Consider the following 25,431-nt stretch of genomic DNA (forward strand, 5'->3'; position numbering starts at 1 on the left):
GGAGGGACAGGGGCTAGGAGCGCTACCAGGGAAAGAGCCGTTGGATTTGTGGCGCCGGCTCAGGTGAGGGGAGAAAGCTGAGCCGGAAAAATTTAGTCCAGGTTCTGAGCCCGCAGTAAAAAGTAATAACTATAAGAAGCTGAATTTCTATATATTAATATAACTTTAGCTTCCTTAGGGCGCTTATGGACACATTTTTTTTTTGTTTTCGGTACGCGGGCCTCTCACTGCTGTGGCCTCTCCCGTTGCGGAGCACAGGCTCCGGACGCGCAGGCTCAGCGGCCATGGCTCACGGGCCCAGCCGCTCCGCGGCATGTGGTATCTTCCCGGACCGGGGCACGAACCCGCGTACCCTGCATCGGCAGGCGGATTCTCAACTACTGCGCCACCAGGGAAGCCCTATGGACACATTTTAAAGCAGATTTTATTAAGCAGGGTGGCCAAGTGTAGGATACAGAGTACTTGATGATGGGTCCAGACACCATCAGCAATGACAAAGCATTTCTCATACCTCTGTGTTAAAAAAAAAAAAAAAAAAAATTAAGTGTTCTGACCCGATGTAAATTCGAAAATATCTGTGTAACGAGGGTGCAGCAGTAACAAGAAAAACCAAATTGTTTTGTTAAAGTTGTTAGTGGTTTTGAGGGTTTTTTTCCTAAAAAAAACCCACTCTTTACTTTTCCTGCATATTCTTTGGAAGAATTTCTAATCCTGAGGAAAAGGCTCATCAGGGAGTTCAGTTTGCTTTTTTTTTTAACATCTTTATTGGGGTATAATTGCTTTACAATGGTGTGTTAGTTTCTGCTTTATAACAAAGTGAATCAGCTATACATATACATATGTTCCCATATGTCTTCCCTCTTGCGTCTCCCTCCCTCCCACCCTCCCTATCCCACCCCTCCAGGCTGTCACAAAGCACCGAGCCGATATCCCTGTGCCATGCGGCTGCTTCCCACTAGCTATCTACCTTACTACGTTTATTAGTGTGTATATGTCCATGACTCTCTCTCGCCCTGTCACAGCTCACCCTTCCCCCTCCCCATATCCTCAAGTCCGTTCTCCAGTAGGTCTGCGTCTTTATTCCTGTCTTACAGTTTGCTTTTATCTAACAAATACAAACGCCCACAATGTGCCGCTGAGCCGCGCGAGGATGTGAAAATAAAATCTTCCCTGGTCACCACTTGGAGGAGCTTAACCCGGGGGAGGCCGGTAGGTTCTCTAGATAGGCAGGTGAGGTGGGGCGCAGTGAGCCCCGAGGAGTCGCGGCGGGCCCAGCCCTGGATCCCCGCGAGCTTCCTGGAGGAGGCGACGAGGGCCTAAAGCAGACCGGCATGGTCCAGGATGCGTGCGCAGGGTCTGGAGACTTGCTCGTGGGGTTGCAAAGTGTGCCTCTAATAAAAACATCATGCCGTGTCATAATAAGCTAACGGATTGTTAAATCTTGTACGTCCCAGTGACCAAAATTTTTTCCTAAAATGCTCCTAAGGTCCAATAGAAGAAAATGAAGTTTCCTCGTGGTATTGCATGTTAATGAAAGTCTGCAGGTATGCTGTGCTCTTAAAGATCTAACCAATTTTTTTGAAGTGGAGTTTTTATATTTTTTAGATTGCCTTAGCAGCAATGGTGTTTTGCTCTAGTTTTAGATATAGAGATGAACTAACTTGAAAATTGTGCAAATGTACAGTCAAAATTAGAATACGAGTTTCCTCCCCAACCCATGTCTGACTCTTTCATAAGAAGAAATTGTGCATGTTTGATGTAATTCACAACAGGTACATCTATGTTTTCCCTCTTAATGTAATCTATGAATTACTGTGCATTTATTCAAGGCTTAAAAAGGAACACGACTACTACCTAAATTAGATGTATTGTTGGCATTATGTATTAGTTTGCTAGTGTTGCCATAGCAAAATACCACAGACTGTGTGGCTTAAACCACAGAAATTAATTTTTTCACAGTTGTAGAGGTGGAAAATCTGAGATCAAGGTGCCAGCAGGATTGGTTTCTCCTGAGCCTTGTGTCCTTTGGCTTGCAGGTGGCCCCTTTCTCTCTGTCCTCACATGGCCTTTTTGTCTCTTCCTTTTCTCATAAGAACAAGAGTCATTTTGGATTAGGTCCCCATCCTTATGACTTCATTTAACCTTAATTACCTCTTTAAAGTCCCTATCTCCAGTTATAGCCAAATTGGGGCTTGGGGCTTCAACATAGGCATTTTGGGGAACACAATTCAGTCAATAATACATTAGAACCCTGTATGTTAATTTACAATGATATGATATATATCAAAGAGACTGAAAAAAATGAATGGATACCTCAGAGACTTAGATTTTAAAGACATTAAAGTACTTCCCTGGTGGTCCCTGGTGGTCTGCGCTTCCAATGCAGGGGGCATGGGTTCGATCCCTGGTCGGGCAAGTTCTGCATGCCATGTGGTACAGCCAAAAAAAAAAAAAAGACATTAAAATACTGTATTTAAAGAAAATACTGTATATACAAGTTTCAGGACAAAAAAAAGAAAAAGATTATGGCAGAATGCACCATATTGAGATATGGGGCATATACCTTAAACTTTCATAGAAGTGATTTAGACAGATCTTCCAAAAACTTAGTAATCCAAGAAATGTTTGTCAGTTCCTGTCATAGTTACTGAAGAATATGTCATAATAGGTTGCCAAGGAAGTTGTCGTACACATGGAGTGAAGTACTTCCCAGTCTTCTTCATCCCTTTGAGGGGAATATGTTCAAGAAGCCATCATGGGAGACCTTTTTTCTTTATTTTGGGAGGTGGATCCTCCCCCCATACCTACAAGTTTTACCATTCCAAATCAAGATTATGAATGCCAGAAGGGTGACTCTTGTGAGACAATAGGGAACTTCCTGCTTTGGTATTTTGTCATTATATTGGTCTTCTCCCAACCATTATATTGGTTCTTCTCTCGGGCTTCTGTCTGGGTAGGATATCCTTTTTCATTTTAAATAATATATTTACTGTATACTAGGGGATTTTCCATAAAATAAATTTATTTTACATTGGTGAAACTACTTTTTAAAAGTTTGTCTTCTAGTTTTAAAAATAATGCAGTATCATTCTAGAGAACCCAAGAATATAGAAAAGGATGAAGAAGAAAATTTAAACTACTGTAATCCTATTTCCTAGAGATAACCACTGTTAACATTTTGGAGTATGTTCTTCTAGTTTTTTTCTTTTTCTGCATCACAGTATATCTCTCTTCATCTGTCTGTCTTTGATCTTAGATGGTTGGCATTATATTTTATATATTTTTATAACCTGCTTTTTTAAACTTAATATTATATTGTAATCATTCCTCAAATTATATTTACATAGCAGCACTCTTAACGACTACATAATTTTGTCTTATGGTTGCACCATAACAAATCTGCAATTTTGAGATATTTAGGTTGTTCTCAGTTTGTCCAAATGCTAAGTAATACTGGGATAAACTTCCCTACTGGTTAATGACCTCCAAATTCCTTTTGTAGCTGTGTAATTCTAATCAAAGATACAGAAGTTGTCATATATATAGGATACATGTTGTAGGATTTTGGGTTTTTAGAATGAGGCATTACATTCTCCACATAGAAAAAGATACAGAACGAAACTAAACAGAGCTAAAGTCACCACTCTAGACCACCTACTGGGGAAAAAATGCCATCCTAAGGAGTGAGATAGCCCACTTAATCAGGGCTGTGATGCTCCCACATATTATGAGTAACTGAGGTCTTATAAATTGCTGATGTGGAATCCTTGCTGACCATTAATACCAGGCTGATGATTAATAAAAGCATCACTGGGTTTCCCTGGTGGCGCAGTGGTTGAGAGTCTGCCTGCGGATGCAGGGGACACGGGTTCGTGCCCCGGTCCGGGAAGATCCCACATGCCGTGGAGCGGCTGGGCCTGTGAGCCATGGCCGCTGAGCCTGCGCGTCCCGAGCCTGTGCTCCGCAACGGAAGAGGCCGCAACAGTGAGAGGCCCGCGTACCGCAAAAAATAAAACCACCACCATTTAGCATTACAGCCAGAGCACTAGGCTGGCAATGGTCAGCTAGGCTGAATGCTGTTATCAGCTCTAGATGGAGAGGAGGAGGCTTGTTATGTCTATGCCAGCTGGATTCCATTGTAATAATCAGACTCTTCCCCTCATCACCTCCTCCCCCTAAAAAGAAGTTTCATCTAAAGTCTAAATGCTTAAGATAGATACTTTGCCAAAAGAATATTTAGAATAGTGATAGCTTATACATGTCTTAGACTCCCTAGCTAAGTACATTGAATTTGTCTAGCCTGGCAAGAAAAGCTACTTTAGAAAATTAACAAAAAATTGAAATTGATTCTTGGCAATTTCATCATGAAGACCCCCTTGAGAAGTCTAAGTTCTTTCTCTGCTCCCTTGCTTGCATCAGCTTTTGGAGTCATAGAGCCCTGAGCTTCAAGGACCTCAAGAGAGCTTATGGTCCAGCCTCCTGCTTGTAGGCAAGTAAGATATCAGTATCTATCCTTTGTATTTTTATTGATAAAGCCCAAAGAAATTAAGTGACTTGTCCAATGACACATGAGTGGTTATGACAGAGAGAATAGACCCAGGTTTCCTGCCATATCATTTGTTTGTTTCATAGCATAGTTGAAATGTTGAATTATATCTATTCAGTGCTGATTAAAACCTTAATTATCTTAGAGGTTTTGTCTTTCACTTTGTACCCTTATGGCAACTATAATCCACTCAACTGCTTCTTCTAAAGGGTCCCAGATTTGAAATCTGAGAACCACATGAGAGCTAGTCAAAAAGGATGGAATTTTTCCTTCACTTTGAACTTCATTTTCTCTGCTAAATTATGAACATTTATTTACAAACCTTGAAGTAATGGTAAAAGCGTGATGGAAATGTGGTGATAATTATCCTCAAACATGAAGCACACTGATTTCCTCTGGATTTGCCACTATCTAAGATGCATGTACCCTTTTGCTCTCAGAGATTATATATACTATATTTAGTTTATATATATTTTTAGTGTCTATTCAGACAGCTAGTGCTGGAATTTTTCCAAACAAAACCAGTCCAGGCTCTTCTTTTTGCATCTGTGGAAACTGAGCTTAGGAGGTGTTAAGTGGCTTGGTAAAATCACAATGGAAGAAAGGCAGAGCCATAGCCCAGATCTCACCACTGTCCTACCCTACACTTCAGGGCAGGCACTTCTACTGTTTTCACTCAGCTGAGTCACACACAAAGACACTTAATAAAATGCTTTTGGTAACCACAGTTCATATGATTCCACTTAGCTTGATGTAAAATCTTTCTTTTGATTTTGTGATTACATTTTAATTTGACATCAAGTCAAATATGGAAGCTTTCCATGAAAAAGATATAAACCTAATAAGTGTTTTAAAACACTTTCCCCCTGAATTACAAAAGTACCCATTATAGAAAATGTGGACATTATAGGAAAGTAGAAAAAATGAAATAAAAACCACTCCAGATTATATAGAAATAATCAACTACTGTTAACTTTTTAAGGTTCATAAACTTCTAATATTTTAATAATCATCTCTATACATTTTAAATTTAAAATAAGGCCACCCAAAAACATTTTTAAAAAACAGGTATCTTAAAAGAGGATTTCCCTGAAAGCTTTCAGAGAATGATTTCAGTAACCCAAAAAGCAAAGAGGTACCTCGTTAGAGAAACTTGCCTACCATTGTGGAGATCAGGTATTAAGAAAGGAGTGGACCAAAGATCTTAGATTGCAGTTATGAATAACCAAGTGTGGTACTTTTCAACCCAGAGGCAGTATGACTTTCTACATAAATTCATTTTTTCCCTAATTGTAGACAATTTGAAGAATTAGAAGGAAAACAAATCAGTTTCAACACTCAAAGCCACTATTGCTAACATTTGCATACATCCCTTAGTCTTTTTTCTTTTCATATTTTTAGCTAACTTGTGATCATACGGCATATATAAATTTGCATCTTGATTTTTAACTTAATATTATAACATTTATTTCCTCATGTTAGAACATACTTTTATTATAATTTTTACAACTATATATTGTATGATTACATCATAATTTATTTAACTATTGCCTCCTTTTTTAAATATTTATTTTTGGATGCATTGTGTCTTCGTTGCTGCGTGTAGGCTTTCTCTAGTTGTGGTGAGTGGGGGCTACTCTTTGTTGCGGTGCGTGGGCTTCTCATCGCAGTGGCTTCTCTTGTTGTGGAGCACAGGCTCTAGGCATGAAAGCTTCAGTAGTTGTGGCACGTGGGCTCAGTAGTTGTGGCTTAGGGGCTCTAGGGCACAGGCTCAGTAGTTGTGGCACGTAGGCTTTGTTGCTCCACAGCATGTGGGATCTTCCCAGACCAGGGATCAAACCCTTGTCCCCTGCATTGGCAGGCGGATTCTTAACCACTGCGCCACCTGGGAAGTCTGAGCCTACTTTTGAATTTTGTATTTATATTACTCTAATTACATTGGGATAAATATTTCTGTACATAAAACTTTCTCTCGTTTGGAGTTTATTTCCCAGTGATAGATTCCCAGAATTATTATGTGCCAAAAGTGTTATGAGTATTTCTAACATACTTGATATATTTTGAAAGAGTTGCTTTGTATGCGTATCTTTTAGCAAAACCATTTTCAGCATCAAAAAGTGGGACACGTGAAAAATGGGACAAATATATTTATGGAATATTGGGGCAGAATATTTGAAATTAGAACTATTCAAAGAAATCAATTTCTTCTAGTTGCCATATTCACAGGTAATATATTATGGTTGCATTGTGGAGGAAAGTTTCGGAAGGATTTAGGAGATATAAGTCTATGAATTCATATAAAGATCTTAAAGAATTATCATAACATGACCTGATAAAATGTCCTTTAAAAAGTAATTTAAAACTGGGACTTCCCTGGCGGTCCAGTGGTTAAGACTCCGTGCTTCCACTGCAGGGGGCGTGGGTTTGATCCCTGGTCGGGGAATTAAGATCCCACAAGCTGTACATTATGGCCAAAAATTTAAAAAAAAGTAATTTAAAACTAATCCTAGTACTATCATATCTGTTTTTAAATGACATTTAAACGATATTTCTCTATAAAATCAGTGAGTATAAGAAAACTTTGTAACTAATAGCTTCTCATCAGTATTATTTTCTCTCACTCTTTGTTCCATTTTGCTGGGTTCAAAACATTTTGGTAGATCCTGCTATCAAAGCATGGTCTTCTTAATGGGCAGCAGAAGTAGGATCACAATAATAGGAACTCAGTAAGTATTTATTGAACTGCACTGTTTAAAATTAGACATTGTCAAAGGGCCCAAGGCAATAGTGTTTCTTAACAAGTAAATACGAGGGAAAAACAACCAACTGAGATCACTATTACTAATCGATATTTCTGAAACAGATGTCTGAGAAGAAAAATAATGAAGACAATGGGACAAGCAGTTCGCTAAGTAAAGGTGAGAGCCAGTGCATATTTGATATTGGACTATGATGAGAGAAATATGTGTTGTGTGTGGAAAGCAAACAACAGAGGTAAATAGCCAAGAGTGTTATAGAGCCTCCCCAGACCTGTGGTGGCCCACTGGATGAACACCTTGCTTTGGTGCAGAAGGACTGCTTAGCTACTTCAGCAAAGCTGCTAGAGGCTATAAATTACTGGTAGGTAGAGTTCAAGCTGTCTTTTCATTCCTCAGCATTCTCCCGTCACACAGCTTGCCTTTCACACGCATTTATTGCTAGTGTTACCACAGAACTATGAGCTATATATGACATTTTTCAATAACCTGTAAATAGTGGTGTGCTGATAAATGTCTAACAACTGGCTCTCCAAAAATGTGTGTATATATCATTTAAATACATACATACATGATATACATAAAGGATGTATATCAGACAATTTACAAATAATAAAACATATAATACACTTTATGGTAAATTCCATATAGGCCACTGATTCTCACAAAATACTTTCTTTGATTATAGCCTTAGCCAACCTATAGCTGCAATAGATGAACGAGTGTAGTTCTAATATGCATGTTATTGATACTTTCCTTTAAGTTAAGGAGTAAGATGAAAGATGTATGTTGGAACTGAACTTGGTTGTTAATGATGTGTATGACATCTTTGTTGAGCTGGATAATAGTTTTAGAATACTCTGGAAGAATATTTCCTCATTTTTGGGTGCTATTCACAATATAGCAGCTATAGGCATGACACCTTTAAATGTAATCTATGTCAGTAACATGTTCTCCATTACTTTAAGTCTAGACAATCAAGAAAACCATAAGTGAAGACCTGATTCTTAGTGCTTGTTGATTTTTATTCCCACCAAAACTAATTTCAGGTTACCAACATGATGTCACTGAACATAGGAGTTAGGAAGAGATGCACAGTAGCATATCATTGCATAGTATTTCTGATATCCAGAGACAACAGACATTAATAGTAGCTTCAAGAGCAAACCTCACAATAAAATCTAGTAAAATAATTTAGGAAGTGATGAGTTTTGAGTATTTATTACATTTATTTGTAACAAATTGATTTAGTGGTAAGTTTATACAATTTAATTTTTACCAATAACTGTGTTTAACAGCCATCTTGCAAAATTCCTGAAAGTTTATCAGTTCTTGTGAACTGGCTGGTGTGAGCCAACTCCAGCACACCAGTGTATAAAGAGAAGATCCTTTTTAGTTTTCTGCTACCCAAATCACATTCATATACACGCTTGCATCTTTAAGCCGTCAAGGCAAAGGTAAAAAGGTCCTTCTCTGGAAAAGTTTGGAGACCTTTCCCTTGATATTATATCAAGGGTCCATGAAACTTCAAAAGTAATATGTCAAGCATCTATCTGACCCTTTTGGTTTTTAGGAGTTTTGGTATGGTACTGGAAAATGAAGTCAGCTGCCAACACCTGCAAATGAGTGGGGAAAAGTGGTAAGCAAATGGCAAATGGCAGCAAAGAGTGAGCCCACGCGATAGGCTTCCTTTTTAGGTAACATGAGATTATAGTAACCAGCAATGTGCCTAACTTGTTGATTTGTTTCATTGTTGTTAGCAAGCAAAGATACTTCCTATAAGCGGCAAAACAAAGATGGTGCCAGGGATTCTTTGCAAATGATGACAAAACCAAAGCAGAACCAACTTCCTCTTGTAACTGACTCAGAAGTGGCTTTGGTCAATGCATATCTTGAACAAAGACGAGCGAGGCACCATTCTGAATTCAGCCGGGTGAATCAGACACAACCTGACAGTGATACTACTGAGTGTGAGAGTGAAGTATCTAACTCGGGAGCCTCCTCTTGGAAGGAGAGTGAAAGTGAACACCACCAATCACCAGCCAGTATTAAGAAGAGAAAAATAGCTCAGAGGCAAAGGAATATGGGAGGTTGCCAAATCAGGGAAAGGCCCTGCCTCCACTGCAAAGCCATGAGAACCAATGAATGGCTGACCTGCCATTTCCTTCAAAACGCTTCAGTAACAACCCCAATGCAGGGAGGTATTCAAGAATGAAATTCTGGACCTGGTATTAACATAAAATTCAGTAAATTTTGAATTTTATCTAGTCCTTACCTTACTTGAAGCCAAATGAAAGAGATGAATAAAACACAAAAAATGACCAGAGCTCTAGGTGAGGAGGCTTTTACAATAAAGTCTCTCTACTAACAACAAAAACATTCTTGGAATGCAAGAGATAAAATTTCAGATAGGGCTTCCCTGGTGGCGCAGTGGTTGAGAGTCCGCCTGCCAGTGCAGGGGACACGGGTTCATGCCCCGGTCCGGGAGGATCCCACATGCCGCGGAGCGGCTGGGCCCGTGAGCCATGGCCGCTGGGCCTGCGCGTCCGGAGCCTGTGCTCTGCAGCGGGAGAGGCTGCGGCAGTGAGAGGCCCGCGTACTGAAAAAAAAAAAAAAAAAAAAAAAAAAATTTCAGGTAATTCTTTGTCCAAAAACAGACCAGTGAATTTGTTTATGGCACCATTGGAGCATCAAAGATCTGTATCCACTGTGATTTTTTTATTCAAAAGAGCACAAGACAGATACTTTATGCCTTGAGTGTATGTATTTTGTTTATATCTGTAATACAAATAAGGAACCTCTTTGAAAATATATTTATGTTTAGAAACTATTTAAATTTATTCATATGTTTTGATTATCTGATTGACTGAATGAATTAGGTAATGTTGGTTGGAATAGAATTGGCTCATATTCTCCAGATCCATATTTACAGGTGGCTCTACCTGAGCTGTATTTTTTTTTTTTTTTGGCTGCGAGGCTGTGGGATCTTAGTTCCCCCATCAGGGATTGAACCCAGGCCCTCGGCAGTGAGAGCATGGAGTCCTAACCACTGGACCGCCAGGGAATTCCCTACCTAAGCTGTATTGATGCACATGTGTCAGCTTGGGGCTGGTGAGGAGGAGCTGGAATGAGACTGGATTCCTAGAGTAGACCAGAAGGACAGCTGGGCCATGGGCTGTCCGTGGTTATTGTCCAAAGGGCATGAGAAGTATTAAACAAAAAATTATTCTGACGTGTTAAAATGATAAGGAAGACTTTATTCAAGGCTATTTGTAATAGGGGTCCAATCTATTGCAACTGGGGAGAGAAATCAAGCTCAACTCCAAATACAGCAAGTTCAAGTGCGGATTTATAACCAAGGAGCAGGGTAAGGGTGTCAGTGGATGGAAAATTACTAAGAGGAGCCATCAAGGGTAGGGGGATTTCTACTAAATTGACCTGGCATGATTCTTGCTAAAGGCAGACCAAGGACTTATACAGCAAAGGTAGAGGATGTGGAACTTGATCAGATGTCAAGGGTGCTCAGATATCAAGGGTGGGGGACTGTCACTAAACTTACTTAGCAGAATTCTTGCTAAAACTGGACTGGGCAGCCAAAGACAGGATGGGCACCAAGGATGAGATCTGGATGAGAAGAGGGCTCAGAGGAGCCTAACTCAAATTTGTCAAAGAAAGAGTCTTTACTGAAAGTTAGCCGCAATCCAGACATAGTTGGGGCTGAGTTTTCCAGTTAGGCGGGGACCCCAGTGGTGGGGAATTCAAGCAGGCCTAGTAGATGGGTGGCTATTCTGGAGGATGGCAGAACCCCAGGTGGGATATCAAATAAGGCCCAGATCCCAGAGAAGAGGGCTGACAAGGACAAGATAAGCAGCAGGGGCTCTGTGCTGGAGTTCAAAGAAGGGTTTAAGTGTTAGGGACGAATTTGGATACTACACTAATAAAGACTGCAGCTTAATACTAAGAACTGAGCCTTTTATGGGGTATTGGGAGAAATACTACAGAGCTATGACTGTGGGCTTGGGAGTTACTCCTGATAATTTCAAGTTCCTTAACTAACGGCAACAAAGAGACCCGGGAGGCAATGTGGAAGTCCCAGCCATTGGAACTAGGCCGCTAGAATCCAGGACATGGGGTGACATTTCTGAGCTTATTTGTGGAGACTGTCTTATTCAGATTTCCTCAGGATTGGAACAGGTCTGAGGCTGCAAGTGAAAAGAGGACAACTTCAGGTTTCGACTTCAAGCATCAACCTTTTCCACAAAGACTTCCTTTACTTCTTGATTTTACCCTCCTCCACTTTGTCCCCTCAGGCAGAACTCACTGTGCCCTCCCTTATGCTCCAATGTACCTTGAAAAGTTCTCTATCTCAGCACCCTTAACATTTTAATGCAGGTATTTGTATGTATATATATATATATATATATATATATATATATATCTCCACCCTTAGAGTCCATGACTTATCTGTATCTCTGTGACCCAGCACAGGGCCAGAAAACATGGCAGATAAATAATGCAGTTGAATCAATATGCAGAGGGGTTCATGAATGCAAAAGGGAGGAGCTGAGGAAAGCAGAGGCAGAGAAAGCAGGGCAGGGGCCAATATCTAAAATTTAGTGAATGATTCTGATACTTCTAACTTTATATGATCAAGATGGTTGTTAATCTTGTTTATTTAAATAGCACCAAAACAAAACCCAAATACCAAAAGCCAAAAACACAAACTCAAAATATAGTAGTAAGTTGCAGGGGCAGGATTTAGACCCAAGTCATCTGACTTCAGAGTTTGGGCTCTTAATTACTGTGATCTTAGCCATTATTCTCTGAAGATGGAAAAATCCTGATTTCAAGGTAAGTCAGTTGCCACCTCCCACACAGCCATAAGTGATATCCAAGCTGATATAATCTCATCAGGAAGAGGAGGACAATGACTGTATTCTAGATAACAGAGTATGATGGGTCCATGCCCCAAATGTGTTGCTTGTGGATCTAAAATATAAGCAATGAACTATTATCCGAAAAGTCATGTATGTCAAAGACTACTACTTTTCATGGTCTCATCTATGGGGCTAGCACAGGTCAGAGTTGGGGGGTGGGAGATAGCTGTCCACTGGAAGAAGGAATCATGGATGAGTTAAACTAGGGGCTATAAATATGAAGGGATTAATTAGGGTAATTTGTAAGTACGTTAATCGAAAAACAGACCAAACACAGCTGGGAGGACAGCCAAAGCCAAAGAAAGAAATACACTGAATCAGAGGAATAAGGCAAGGGCATTGTAAGATGAGGAGCAAAAGCATGGCCAGGCTCATTGGAACTGAATGAATGAGCAAGGTACAGAACACGTGAAGTGGAAGATAGTTTGTGAAACTAGGGCTGCAAACATCAGTTGTGGCTTGGTGTTCATTGTATTCAGAGCCTGTGTGAGCTGTCAAGGTGGGGCCCCTGGGCTTCATAACAGTCCCTTCTTCAGTCTGTCCTTGCTGAATGGGAAAAACTTGGGCACCTGTGGTTTTTATGGTAGAAGGTTGTAACCTGTTTGGGTAGCTTGCTTGTGGGGAGGCATGGAATTCTTGGGCTTGCTTCCTATCTGTGGTCCATCCATGCAACTAAATGGTCAGAACTGACCTGTGTAGCAATGTCCACCTACATCAAGCCTCACAACTCTTGTCAGGAACTGTGAGGGTGGGAACTATGGGATGCAGGGAAGTTTTTTTTTTTTTTAAACAATATATTCTTTTCTCTTTAAAATTTATTTAATTTATTTATTTTTGGCTGTGTTGGGTCTTCATTGCTGCATGGGCTTTGTCTAGTTGCGGCAAGTGGGGGCTACTCTGTGTTGTGGTGTGCGGGTGTCTCATTGCAGTGGCTTCTCTTGTTGCAGAGCATGGGCTCTAGGCACACGGGCCTCAGTAGTTGTGGCTCATGGGCTCTAGAGCGCAGGCTCAGTAGTTGTGGCACACGGGCTTAGTTGCTCTGCGGCATGTGGGAGCTTCCTTGACCAGGGCTCGAACCTGTGTCCCCTGCGTTGGCAGGTGGATTCTTAACCACTGCACCACCAGGGAAGCCCAGGGAAGTTTTTAACTGAGATGGATGTGGCAAAAAATGAGAGTATACACATAGGTGTTTGGAGAGGGGTTGGGGAATAGGGGAACTGGAAACTATAGCTACACGGTAGATAGTCTCAAACTCTGAACCTCTGCCCTCCAAGATTGGGTGGTGTGGTTTTGGTGGAAGGAGAGGCAAGCCAGTAGCAATAACAGCAACAATAATAATACTGATAATAGATGACATTTAGAGAGTGCTTGCTATATGCCAGACACCAAAGTAAGCATTTTATAAGGATTAATTTACCCTTCACAAGCTTGCATCCAATTTTATGGATGATGAAACCGAGGCTCAGGGAAATTAAATGATATACCCAAGGTCATAGAGCTGGTGAGTTGGGGAGTTGGGTCTTGGGTTTTGTCTGATCACAAAGATTTTGTTTTTACCGTGATAACACATTATCCATGTTCTTAATGAACAGTGATTAGATAAGAACTTGAGAGACCAGACCCCAAATACCAAACCGAGTCCAGAGGCTAGAGAAGGACTGTTCATGGAGAATGGAGCCAAGGGTCAGAAGCTGAGCAGAGATGGGAGCAGTTAAGTAAAGCAGGGGAGGGCTGACACTGTTCAGTGGAGAGGCCTTATAGCATCATCTTACCTCATTTGCAGTGAGTAAGGCTGGACAACTATCAGATCAGGCAGAAACTCAGGGTGGGCTTTTGAAAAAAGAAGGGAAATGGAAACTTAGCTGAAAGGGTTGGTGAAGGTAAGAATGAGCTTTGTACTGAATGTTGAGGAATAGGAGGCAGTAGTGACTAGAGCAGTGAGGTTGATGGCCAAAGTTTTGAGAGAATTGGGGGAGGACACCATCAAGAAAACCACATAGCTACAGCTCCTTCCACTGTTACTGACCCTCCTGCCTAGGGCCCCCAAAAGGGTCCTCCTGCCTGGTGTCATTGGAGCCAACAGAATGAGACTGAGTTTGGTTCAAAAGGAAAGGAAAGCTTTATTCTTTGATCAAAGAATGGGGAGGTGTGACCTCTCGCTCTAGAGTCCACACTCTTCCCAACAGGCTCTGGGCAGGGCTGCTGTATAGGGATCTTGTCAGCAGGGAGGGAGGGAGAGATCTTGCAGGGCGGGCACAGCTGCTCTGCTCAAGGCTCCAGATTGCAGGGCTGGGCGCAGTGCCTCTGCACACGGCCTGCCGCCGCCGCCATCTTGAATTGCAGTGTCGTGCGCAGAGCTTCTGCACACGGCCCACCGAGCTGAGGTGTCCAAGCGGCCATTTTGCACTAGCAGCTCTGGGCTGCAGTGCCGTGTGCGAGGCCTCTGAGCGCAGTACGCTATGAGCAACTGAAACTAGGCGAAGCACAAAGGAAAAGAAAAAAAAAGGTTAGACTTTATTACCCAGATTCTATTTTTATTTCCTGGGAATTTTTAATGGGCTTTGCTGGTGACACCACCACCATCCCTTTCTCTCACAAAAGAATACTATCTCCCAACAGATTCCAGGGTAGTGTTTTCAAAAGAGTGACCCATTAATAGACTGTGCAATCAATTTAGTGGGTAGTGACTAGCATTTAGTAACAAATGAATAGAAAATAACAGTGTCGCACATAATAAAGGTAAGTATTGTCTTTGTTTTAGTGTGTGTGTACTGAGTTGCAATCAATGCAAAATGTGTTTCTTACTACGGTAGGATAGAAAATAGGAGCCACCGCTCTGGAGGAGTTTTCTTTGTCGATTTTCTGTATTCGCCAGCTATTCCACCACGTTAGTGAAGGCAGGTGTCACTCTATGCATTCGTGATTGTTGTATGCTAGTAATTAGTAAATCGTCACTCAGAGACTAAAGGATGGACCAACTGTCTAGATTTGTGAAAAGCTTGAATTAAATTATACAACTTTAGAAGAACTTTAGATTTATTATTTTCAAATAGAGTAAGTGAAAGCAAGCTAACCAACTGTTGCCTGGTACACAGGGGTGGGTTTTGCCTTGGTGAATAAACAAGAGTAATTTGTAATTGACATTTCAAAGAAGCCTTAGAAACAGGCCAGCCTTTGTTTAAATCATAATTACCCTGTTTGTATGTAAAAGGATACTTCTAAAGCTTTTCAAAACAACTGGTTCTTTTAAGTAGATAATTATTCCCTTTCCAATCTTGTTTACACTATTCAGAACTGCAGTGAATTCTTTTTTTTTTTCCATAGATAGTACAAAGGTTAACTTCAGCCAGCCCTTCCTCAAATTATCACAAATTCCCAATTAGTGAATTCTAAACAGGGTTTCCCTGTAACAATATACCAAAGACTTCTATGATGTGTTCTTTATTGCTTTGAATAACATCTGACAAGTTTCCAAGTACCAGGCCACCTGGATATTCTCTATCTGTCAGGAACATATGGCCACAGAGGTGCATTGGAGGGTAAGAGGAAATACAAATCAGGCACAAACATGCAGGGGTAGTGAAGGAGACAGAAGGGAGAAAATGTCCCTCCTCTTTTTTTTAGTATCTAATACCAACTGAAGTGTACATTTATAGGCACTTTTTACTGTAAAGAAGAGTTGCACTTTAAATTTCACAAAGCTACAGATGGAAATAGAAAACCGAACTTTTTTGTATGAGACTGGAAGTTATTAGAGAGGCCCAGAGAAGCTGGCAAAAAAAAGACATATTCCAAAAAAAAAATTATACTTGTCCTTTTTTGCATAACATTTCTCACTGCAGATCTCTACTCAGTGAACAAAAGGAAGTGCATGAAATACTTAAAAACAAAAACAAAAATGTTATAATCCCAGACAGTACTGTTTTCTAGTTCTTATCTTTTATCTTCTGAGCTTGGCCTCTTTCACAGGCAGACCCTCAAGCTGCCTGATTACAGGGGCCTGTAGTCTATAATTGTCTTTGTTTATTAGGGCTCTCTGTCACTATGAAGTTTCATGTGTTCAAAATCTTGCTTTAGCAGTGAGAACATCAGGCAGGGAGCCAACTCTGCTACTAATTAGTGTAAACCAAAAGAGGGAAGCAGGGAGATAAAAACCAGGTCCCAGTGGAAGGGTCTGCAGCCAGGGTTAGTAAAAGTGACGTGGCAGGTCAGAGAGTTGAATGAGACAAAAGCGCTTGGAGAAATGCAACTTAGGGCCAGAGTCTTTTTGTCTCTTTTCTTTGATTGCACCCCTTCAGATGCAGCAAGCGTCTGTGGTAGCCTCCATCAATTGTTTTCCTTCTGTTCCAGCTCCCCATTTTGTTCCACTGTTCTCCTTCCCTTATAGGAATTAGGTCCCAGTCAGTCTAAGGCAACCAGGGTGGTGCCATTCCCCTTGTCAGTGAGTGGTTCATGCATGGGCATGTGATCTAATTCTGGAAAGGGAAGTTTGCTGGTGGGGGCATTCTGAGAAAAGTCTCTTCAGTCTTAAAAAAGACCTGCACTGGGACGAAATTGTCCCTTTTCATTTGGCGGGTGATATTGATGACTTCAACTGTGACAGGTACCTGTGTCCATAGAACATTAGTCTAAACATATCAAAGTGAAAATATGGAAAAGTCTGGGTCCTGAGCTGCTAAATTAAGAAATTCTGGAATCATCCTACTTTTGGACTTTTTGTTAGGCAAGAAAATTTCCCTTATTAATCATTTTAAGTTGGCTTTTCTTTTACTTGCAGCCGTTATGGAGTCTTAATCATCTTTTATCCTCTATAATTTCTAGAGCAGCTCCTTTTGCCTATTATAAGGTGCTCAGACGTTAAATAAATACTAAGTAAGTACATGTACTCCTTTGATGGAGCCTGTGGTGGTGATGGTGAGAGCTGTTAATAGCTGAGAAAAGGTCTTTATAAATGTCGTGGACTTTTTGGGTTGACTGCCTCATCTCTTTTCTTTTCTAGGAGCCTCTTTTTTTCCCTGATTCTCATGCATGTTGTTACAGTGTGATCCCGCCTGTTTCCATCCCTTCACCCTGTCCAGTCATTGATTTCAGTAGGACTTTCTTCCAATCAAAGTTCCTTCCTGAGAATTTGGAATTGGGACCAGGAAAGAGATCAGTCTCCTGAGGTGACTGGACTTAGAGCAGAGTAGGTTTTCACGTTTCCCTTCATATAGATTTGGAAACCAGGGAAAGCAAGTTGTAACAAGAACAAAAGAATGAAGCAAAGAAGGGCAGAGAGATGCAATGGAAAGTTCTGATGGTTTTCAAGTCTCTGGTTCCAGTTAATTCCTAAGGCCAATCTGTTTACCCTCTCATAGGCATCATGACACTTCACTCGCTGGCTCTTATAGTAAGTTCCCCTTTTTGCTTATGCTAACTCAAGTGAATTTCTATTACTGGAAACCAAAAGAATCCTTAAAACAGTGGTGTGCTGGTAAATGTTTAACAATCGGCTCTGATTGTTAAAAGCCCTGATTTTGTAGCACTTGCTGATTTCTGTGATATAAATACTCCCACTGTTGCTTATTTCACATTAACAAAGTGACATCACTGAACATTGAGTTGGGAAGAAATGAGCATAGTGGCTCTGGTGAGCTGGTCTGTGACAGCTCCAGCACTGCCTAAAGAACACAACACACAGGGCTTCCCCGGTGGCGCAGTGGTTGAGAGTCCGCCTGCCGATGCAGGGGACATGGGTTCGTGCCCCGGTCCGGGAAGATCCCACATGCCGCGGAGCGGCTGGGCCCATGAGCCATGGCCTCTGAGCCTGCGCGTCCGGAGCCTGTGCTCCGCAACGGGAGAGGCCACAACAGTGAGAGGCCCGCGTACCACACACACACACAAAAAAAGAATTCAACACACAATATGCTTTTCAGAAAATCTGTGTTAAGTGGGAGGTTCAAGGATATACACTGATGGCTGCTAAGCTGGGAATTCCGGTATTAAAATCTTTTAATTAATTTTAAATGTGCAGAGTCTTGGGACTCAGGGAATAGAGGAAGTAGGATTAAGTTCTTAAATATTGAAAAAAAACTTTAAAAAGTATTATAGTGATTTGGGTGTATTGGGACTAGGTGGGGGGTAGGGAGCTTGGACTGAGGAAGGGAAGGAGGCTGGGAGTGTAGCTGGAAAGATGGGGAAGAAGGTGGCCTGTGTGAGGGCAGGGTCCAGGCCTTGACAAAAAGGAGAATATCACCTTCTGCAGGTGAAGACAGGCATTCTAGGGGTGAGAAGCCAAGGCTACCTGGTACCCCAGGCCACCACACCAACAAAGGACTAAATTAGGTCATTTGGCTATCATCTGTAAAATCTCCTGACCTGCTTTGCTTTTGTCTGAAGTTCCTTTAAAGAGGGAAAAGCCTTTTATTACACAATTAAAGATAAGATAAGGTATAAAATGTATATGCAGGGTTGGAGTAATACATTTATTGCGAATGAGGTCAAATAATCAGTAGGTCTGGCATCATATCCTTCCCTCCTTTTGAAGAGGGGAAGTTGGGAGGGGTGGAGAAAGATGGTATCAGGACTTTAAGAAGCCCCTTCCAAGCCTTGCCACCTTCCCACACTTGATTCCTCTGCCTGAAACACCAGTCACCAAACCTTCAAATGTTGGACTCTTCAAATGTTGAACCACTCCTCAATTTTAAGACCAATCTCAAAGATCACCCCTCTAACATTTTCTGTGGATCTCCCAGGAAAGTTGGGTTCCCACAGTTGAGACCCCTGTTGTAGCCCATCATATGTTGCTATCATGAACGCCCAATCTTTCCTCTCTTAGGTTTGATGTTCAAAAACTGGATTTTTGGACATTATGCATTGACACTCCTAAACCCCAGAACTTGGATTTTTGTACTTGAGCTCATGAATGAACATTTCAGATGACTGTATTGTTTAGTTTCAATGGCATCAATATCTTTGTTCACTGGTGTTTGTACATCTATTTGAATAGTTAGTCCTTGACATTTATACATGGAAAAATGAATGTGTCGATGTTAGTGATAAGAAGAATAGATTTTATAGATTTAGTTCACTTGAGACAAAGCTGGAAATCATTAGACATGCTGGAAGGGGTGCATTTTAGCATCAATTACATATTTGGACTTAAGCCTGTTGACTCTGCTCATTTGTAGAAAAAAAAAGATCAAAATTAAAGAACACATATAAAATGCTGGAAAATATATTCCTGAAGAATATATCTGAAAGGTGATGTGAACTAATTCCTTATATAAAAATTAATTCCAGATGGAACAAAATTGAAAGATAAAACAAGGAAACCATAAAAGTACTAGAAAAATGCACTAGTAGAAAGTATCCTAATCTCAAGTAGGGAAGACTTTTCCAAGCACAGTACAAATAAAATCCAGAAGCCTGGGCACTAGTGGAAGAGTGTACACTGTTAGAACCTTCAAGAGAAGGATTTAGCAATTCAAATCCAAAAACTTACAAATATGAACCTCTCACCTACTATTCTACTTCTAGGAATTTATTCTAAGGAGATCATCATGGATATACACAAAGATTTACCTAGTATTTATATTGTTTCAAATGATGAAAAATTAGAAAAATCCTAGTGTCTTCTAATTGTCAACTGGTTAAACAGAACAAATCCACACCAACCAAAGATAGGGGGAACATTGGGACTTCCCTGGTGGTCCATTGGTTAAGACTCTAGGTTTCCAATGCAGGGGGCGAGGGTTTGATCCCTGGTCGGGGAACTAAGATCCCACATGCCATGCGGTGCGGCCAAAAAAAAAAAAATTAATATACACTATTCAACAACTTGCCTTTTTTGCTTATAAATATACTTTGACATCATTCAATGTAAGTTCATAAAGACCTATATCATATCTTTTTAATGGTTGCATAGTATTCCATTGTATAGCTCTATCATAATTTGTTGAATGAGTTTCTTATCAATGAGCATTTATTGGTAACCTAAGTATATGTACAGACACGGAAAGGTGTCCAAATTATATATATATATAGAATGTATATATGTTTCTTTTCCTTTCCAGCTCTAAAAATGTATGACTGTGTGTAGATCCACTTTTAATTTAGAGTTGCATGGTTTGGCTCTGAATTATAAGCTATATTATAATTATACTTTTAATGTATACATGTTAATTGCATCTCTCCATCTACTGTAAATTGTAAGCTCTTTGGAATGAGGGGTTATCTTCACTTCTGTGTTTTCCAAAACGCCTATAAAAACGTTTGGCACTCACTTGGGAAAACAATTTAGCAGATCCTAAAAAAGTTAAACATAAGAGTTACCCTCTGCCCCAGCAATCCACTCTTTTACTTACTTAATTCATTAAATTTTGAATATGATTCAAAATTTCTGTCTCTTTTACATCAACTATAGTTTTTTTCTTTTTACCTTTTGGCCCCCTTTGCCCAAGTAATAATTTTTTTTAGCAAATCAGGAGGTTTTTTATTCTTTGAAAAAAAGTTTCTTGACATTTAAAAAAAAATCTTGATGAAGATCTTGAAAGGAAATTTCTAATTGCAAGTAATGTCAGTGTCATCTTTTTAAAATTTTTGATTCTGTAAACTTTATATACAAATGAAGCAACCGCTAAATTCTACAGCTTTAAAAATTACATACCTATTACCATCGTTTGACAATTTCATCAAGAGAATATAGATGAGAGCTTAGCCAAAAAATTAAAAACACATCTTTTTGGATTTGGATTTTCTCAGGGGAAATAGCCCCCAACACTGCATGTTTTGTTTGAGCATATATGGCATCTCCCCTGAGCCTGGTCTTCTCCACATATGATAGGAATAAGTGTGGAAAAGTAAATGTAGCAAGTATTTGTTTTAGTGAAACCTTTAGAACTTATGTCTGAGGCTAGATTGGACACTAAGCCCAGGGACTTATAAAGCCTGCGCTCTGAGGTTTCAACCCTTGATATTCCTTATGAGTTGAGAAAAATAATGATTTCGCCTTTGTGTGTGTGCAAATTTATGTGTTTTTTTCTCATTTTTTAATTGAAGTATAGTTGATTTACAATATTGTGTTTGTTTCATATGTACAGCATAGTGATTCAGTATTTTTGCAGATTATACTCCATTATAAGTTATTACAACATAATGGGTATAATTGCCTGTGCTATACAGTATATCCTTGTTGCTTACTAAATATATGTTTAAGTTAAAAAGTAAGTTCGACAGTATGTATAGTCTGTCTAAAATTTTGGAAAAGAAAAAAATAAGCTGATTAATATATACACAGAAAAAAAATTTCTGATAAGATGTATATACCCAACTGGTAATAATCATCAGAGATACAGATTGGGACAGGGCAGGGGGCAACATGAGAGGTAGTCATATTTTTGCTATAATTTTCAGCAATATTTGAATGTTTTTACTATGAGAATATTATTTTAGAAGCAGAAAAATATGTAAAAAGTATACAAAGGCAGTATAGGAGTGTTCCTTATAATATGCTTTGAAATAGTGAAAAATTGGATGTCATATACAAGGGATTGGTTAAATAAATTATAATATATCCATATCATGGAATATAATTTAGCTCTCGCCCAAATATAGTATCATCTCACACTTACAAAAGTAACCAATAATAACAGTATGTTTTTATATAGCTCAAACTGTTAATTATCTCTAGGGATACCTTAACTTTCTGAGTTATTTCTGTAATGTGTCAATTCTTAATGAGCAACATGAATTATTTTTGCAATTGGAATAAAGGACTATTATTTAATGCATATTGAAATTAGGAATTTTATAATATATTTTAGCTCTTAAGAATTAACTACCCCACCCTGTTATATCAGGTAAATCTATTGTTTAACTTTTATGCATTAGACTTTTGTATACATTTCCAGGAATGTATAATGTATTTTAGTTGAAGACTATTTATTTAGATATCACTTTTTTTTTCTCTAGATCAGTGCTATCCAATAGAAATTTAATGCAAGCCACATGTGTCATTTTAAATTATCTAATAACTACATTTAAAAAAGTAAAAGGAAACAGGTGCAATTAATTTTAATAATATAATTTATTAACCCAATATATCTAAAATACTATCATTTTGACGTGTAATGAATATAAAAATTATTAATGACATGTTTTACATTCTAATTTTCATACTAAGTCTTTGAAATCTGGTGTGTATTTTTATACTTGCAGTATATCTCAATTTGGATGCTAAATTTCAACAGTTAAAATGTCCTACCAAAACATTACATTGTTTTTAAAGGAAGAATATTTTACACTGCTTCAGTTTTTAAATTTGAGTTAAAATTAATTTAAAAAATTCAATTCCCCAGTCACACTAGTCATATTTCAAGTGGTCAATAGCCACATGTGGCTGGTGGCTACATTCTTGAAACAGTGCAGATATAGAACATTTCCATCACTGCAGAAAGTTCTGTTGGACAGTGCTAGTCTAGACATTGAGCTCTTGACTGATAAAATCTTATTCATCTTTGGAGTCCTACAACTTAACAGTGCCTGTCACATAGTAGGTATTCCATAAATGAGGGATCCATTCATGGAAGCTGGGCTGGGGTGATCATAAATGGGAACCTGATGCAGACAGAGAAGGATGAGAAGACAGATCTTCACAATATGGTGTTGGGTGGTTATCTTCCAGCTGAGGAAGGACAAATAGTTATTGTACTGGAGTTTTTTTGAGCTTGGTGTTGCAAACAGCAAATGATCTATGAATTCTATTTGTTCTTCCCAACTGACTTAATAGAAACAAGAATTTGTGTAATGGACTTTTAGACCTAAGCAAGCATAGAGGCTGTCTTTGGAAGAAGGCCAGGGCCCAGTGTAAACTGGGTCCCACTGGATTAACACGGTGATTGCTGGTGGCAGGTGAGGGCAGCAGAGAACCACCAGGGTCTTGAGCTTTGAGGAGCCCCGAGGTATGGGTAGGTGGGAAAATGAAGTATTAAGGTGAACCCAAATCAGGAACTCACAGACCAAAAGGAAAGCCAAGGCTACAAAGCACAGCATCAGGAAGGATGCCAAACCCAGTTGGGACCAAGGTATAAGGAAAGATGCCAGGACCTGTGGTTTCCCATCCCACCTTAGAGGGAGGTTTGGTCTTTTCTTTCTTTATTTTTATGTAAATTATAAGCAAATTGAAGAAAATTAAAGTTACTGTTAACCACACAGAAGTGTATAGCCAAATCACTTGTTTAAATTTTTGGTGTATTTCCTTCCTATATAGTCATTATTTTGAATGCATGTTTTGTTTTGTAAGTGGATTCTAAAAAAAAACCACCTTAATATTCTGTAAACATCATATTCTTAGTATTCTTATACATCATTAAAAAAATTATTTATTTATTTATGGCTGTGTTGGGTCTACATTGCTGTGGGTGGGCTTTCTTTAGTTGCAGCAAGCAGGGGCTACTCTTTGTTGCCGTGCGTGGGCTTCTCATTGCAGTGGCTTCTCTTGTCATGGACCATGGGCTCTAGGCGCGTGGGCTTCAGTAGTTGTGGCACGTGGGCTTAGTAGTTGTGGCACACGGCCTCAGTAGTTGTGGCTCGTGGGCTCTAGAGCACAGGCTCAGTAGCTGTGATGCATGGGCTTAGTTGCTCCTCAGCATGTAGGATCTTCCCGGACCAGGGCTTGAACCTGTGTCCCCTGCATTGGCAGGCGGATTCTTAACCACTGCGCCACCAGGGAAGTCCCAAGAGCACTTTTCTAAAGACAGCTACCATCTTTTTCTTTCTGAATTACAGATTCCCCAGGGATAGGTTGATAAAGAGGTGTTTGGTCTAAAATGGTCTTTTCCTAGAACTGAGTGGAAATACCTTGGATGACTGGACAGCCAAGAGTGTTGGAGCAGTGACCCAGGGTCTGAGGATGCCTGCTCTACCCCTGATCACTCCTGGGGATTTGTGTAAGTCACTTCCCCTTTTGGGGCCTCATTTCCTCATCTGCAAAGCAAGGGGTCTTCAGTGGTTTCTTTCCATCTGGAGATTTCTCAGTGAGTCTCAAAAACAGATTTTATTGCGGTTGATGGATAGGTTCATGATGTGGATTGTGGTGATGGTTTCATGGGTATATACATATGTCAAAGCTTTTCAAATGGCATATTTTAAGTATATGCAGTTTATTGTATGTCATGTATATCTCGATATAGCTATCTAAAAAAACTTATTTTATCCAGCTTTCAGAATGATGAGGCAGTAGAAAGGATGATACTCTATTCTGATAAGCATCTGTTTATATTGTCAGTAGCAGAGAGAAACAACAGTGATTTCTGGAGTTTTCCCTACAGCTTCCTACTAAGGCTTGTGCTTTCTCCTCCTCCAACTTCTTCTATTCATTAAAAAAAAGTTACTGATTTCATCCATTCCAGGAAATGTTCATTTTGTTCATCTCAGGCATCATCCTTGAGTCCTCACTCATTTTTGGAATGCCCGAGGTTCAGGAGCAAGGGGTCTGAGCTTCAGTTGGATCCCCAATGTGGCTCTAGGCTCATCCCCACTATCTTTTTCAGGAAGAGAAGAGAGCTGTCATGTCCCTAACACTTACAGTGAACTCAACTCGTTGGGTAGTAACTCTCAGCAAAAATTCCTCTTTGAAAGCATATTGTAAGGGAGATAAAACAAATTCCTACAGTGGAACTTCACACACTGTGACAATTGGGTGAGGAAATGCTCAGAGGCTGCTGTGGAGGTGGCTATCTGCCCCTCCTTTCCAACCCACTGGTATATACCCTTTTCCTGACTTCTCCTATGCCCAGTCAGGCACCAGTCACTTACCAGGGACTCTGATTCTTCCACTGAAATGCCTCTTGGAGCCCTTCTCATGCATTCCCAGCCACCACCCAGTCCAGATGCATCGTTTAAAAATCTGGATTTCTCCAGGAAGCTCCTTGCTTGGCTTCCTGCTTAAAGCATCGGTTGTGCATGATTCACCATTCTCAAGACTGCAGTCACTTACCAGCTCAGAAACCTTCTGAGGCTCTACATTTGCTCCTTTCATCAGGTGTAAAGTCTTCTGCTTGAACTGTGAGGCCCTCTATCACCTTCTCGTATCTTCTTTTCATATTCTACCTTCTCCACCATGCCCAGGGTCAGGTCTGCCCAAGTGGGGCAAATTTCCTCCCAACTCTATCGTGTACCATTTCCCCCCAGTTCTCTACCTTTCTCATGTTTC

General features: G+C 40.0%; 1 protein-coding gene across 3 annotated transcripts; it reads left to right on the forward strand.

Annotated features, from left to right (window-relative positions):
* Positions 1–35: 35 nt before the first annotated feature.
* On the forward strand, positions 36–24,340 carry SSMEM1 (serine rich single-pass membrane protein 1). 3 transcript variants are annotated; one of them, XM_029232949.1, is made up of 3 exons: positions 36–63; positions 7,410–7,464; positions 9,063–9,930. In XM_029232949.1, the coding sequence occupies exons 2-3, from the start codon at positions 7,410–7,412 to the stop codon at positions 9,515–9,517; spliced, it is 510 nt and encodes a 169-aa protein (XP_029088782.1). In that variant the 5' UTR covers positions 36–63; the 3' UTR covers positions 9,518–9,930. The 3 variants fall into 3 exon arrangements, 2 of the variants coding, with proteins under 2 accessions (XP_029088782.1, XP_029088781.1); XM_029232948.1 differs by lacking the exon at positions 36–63 and adding an exon at positions 2,756–2,953; XR_003795099.1 differs by lacking the exons at positions 36–63; positions 9,063–9,930 and adding an exon at positions 24,062–24,340 and having other exon boundaries at positions 7,407–7,464.
* The last annotated feature ends 1,091 nt before the right edge of the window (positions 24,341–25,431 follow it).

Source organism: Monodon monoceros, unplaced genomic scaffold (genome assembly GCF_005190385.1).
Source record: "Monodon monoceros isolate NGI ecotype Baffin Bay Population unplaced genomic scaffold, NGI_Narwhal_1 Super_Scaffold_2, whole genome shotgun sequence".
In the NCBI taxonomy this organism is placed as follows: domain Eukaryota; kingdom Metazoa; phylum Chordata; class Mammalia; order Artiodactyla; family Monodontidae; genus Monodon; species Monodon monoceros.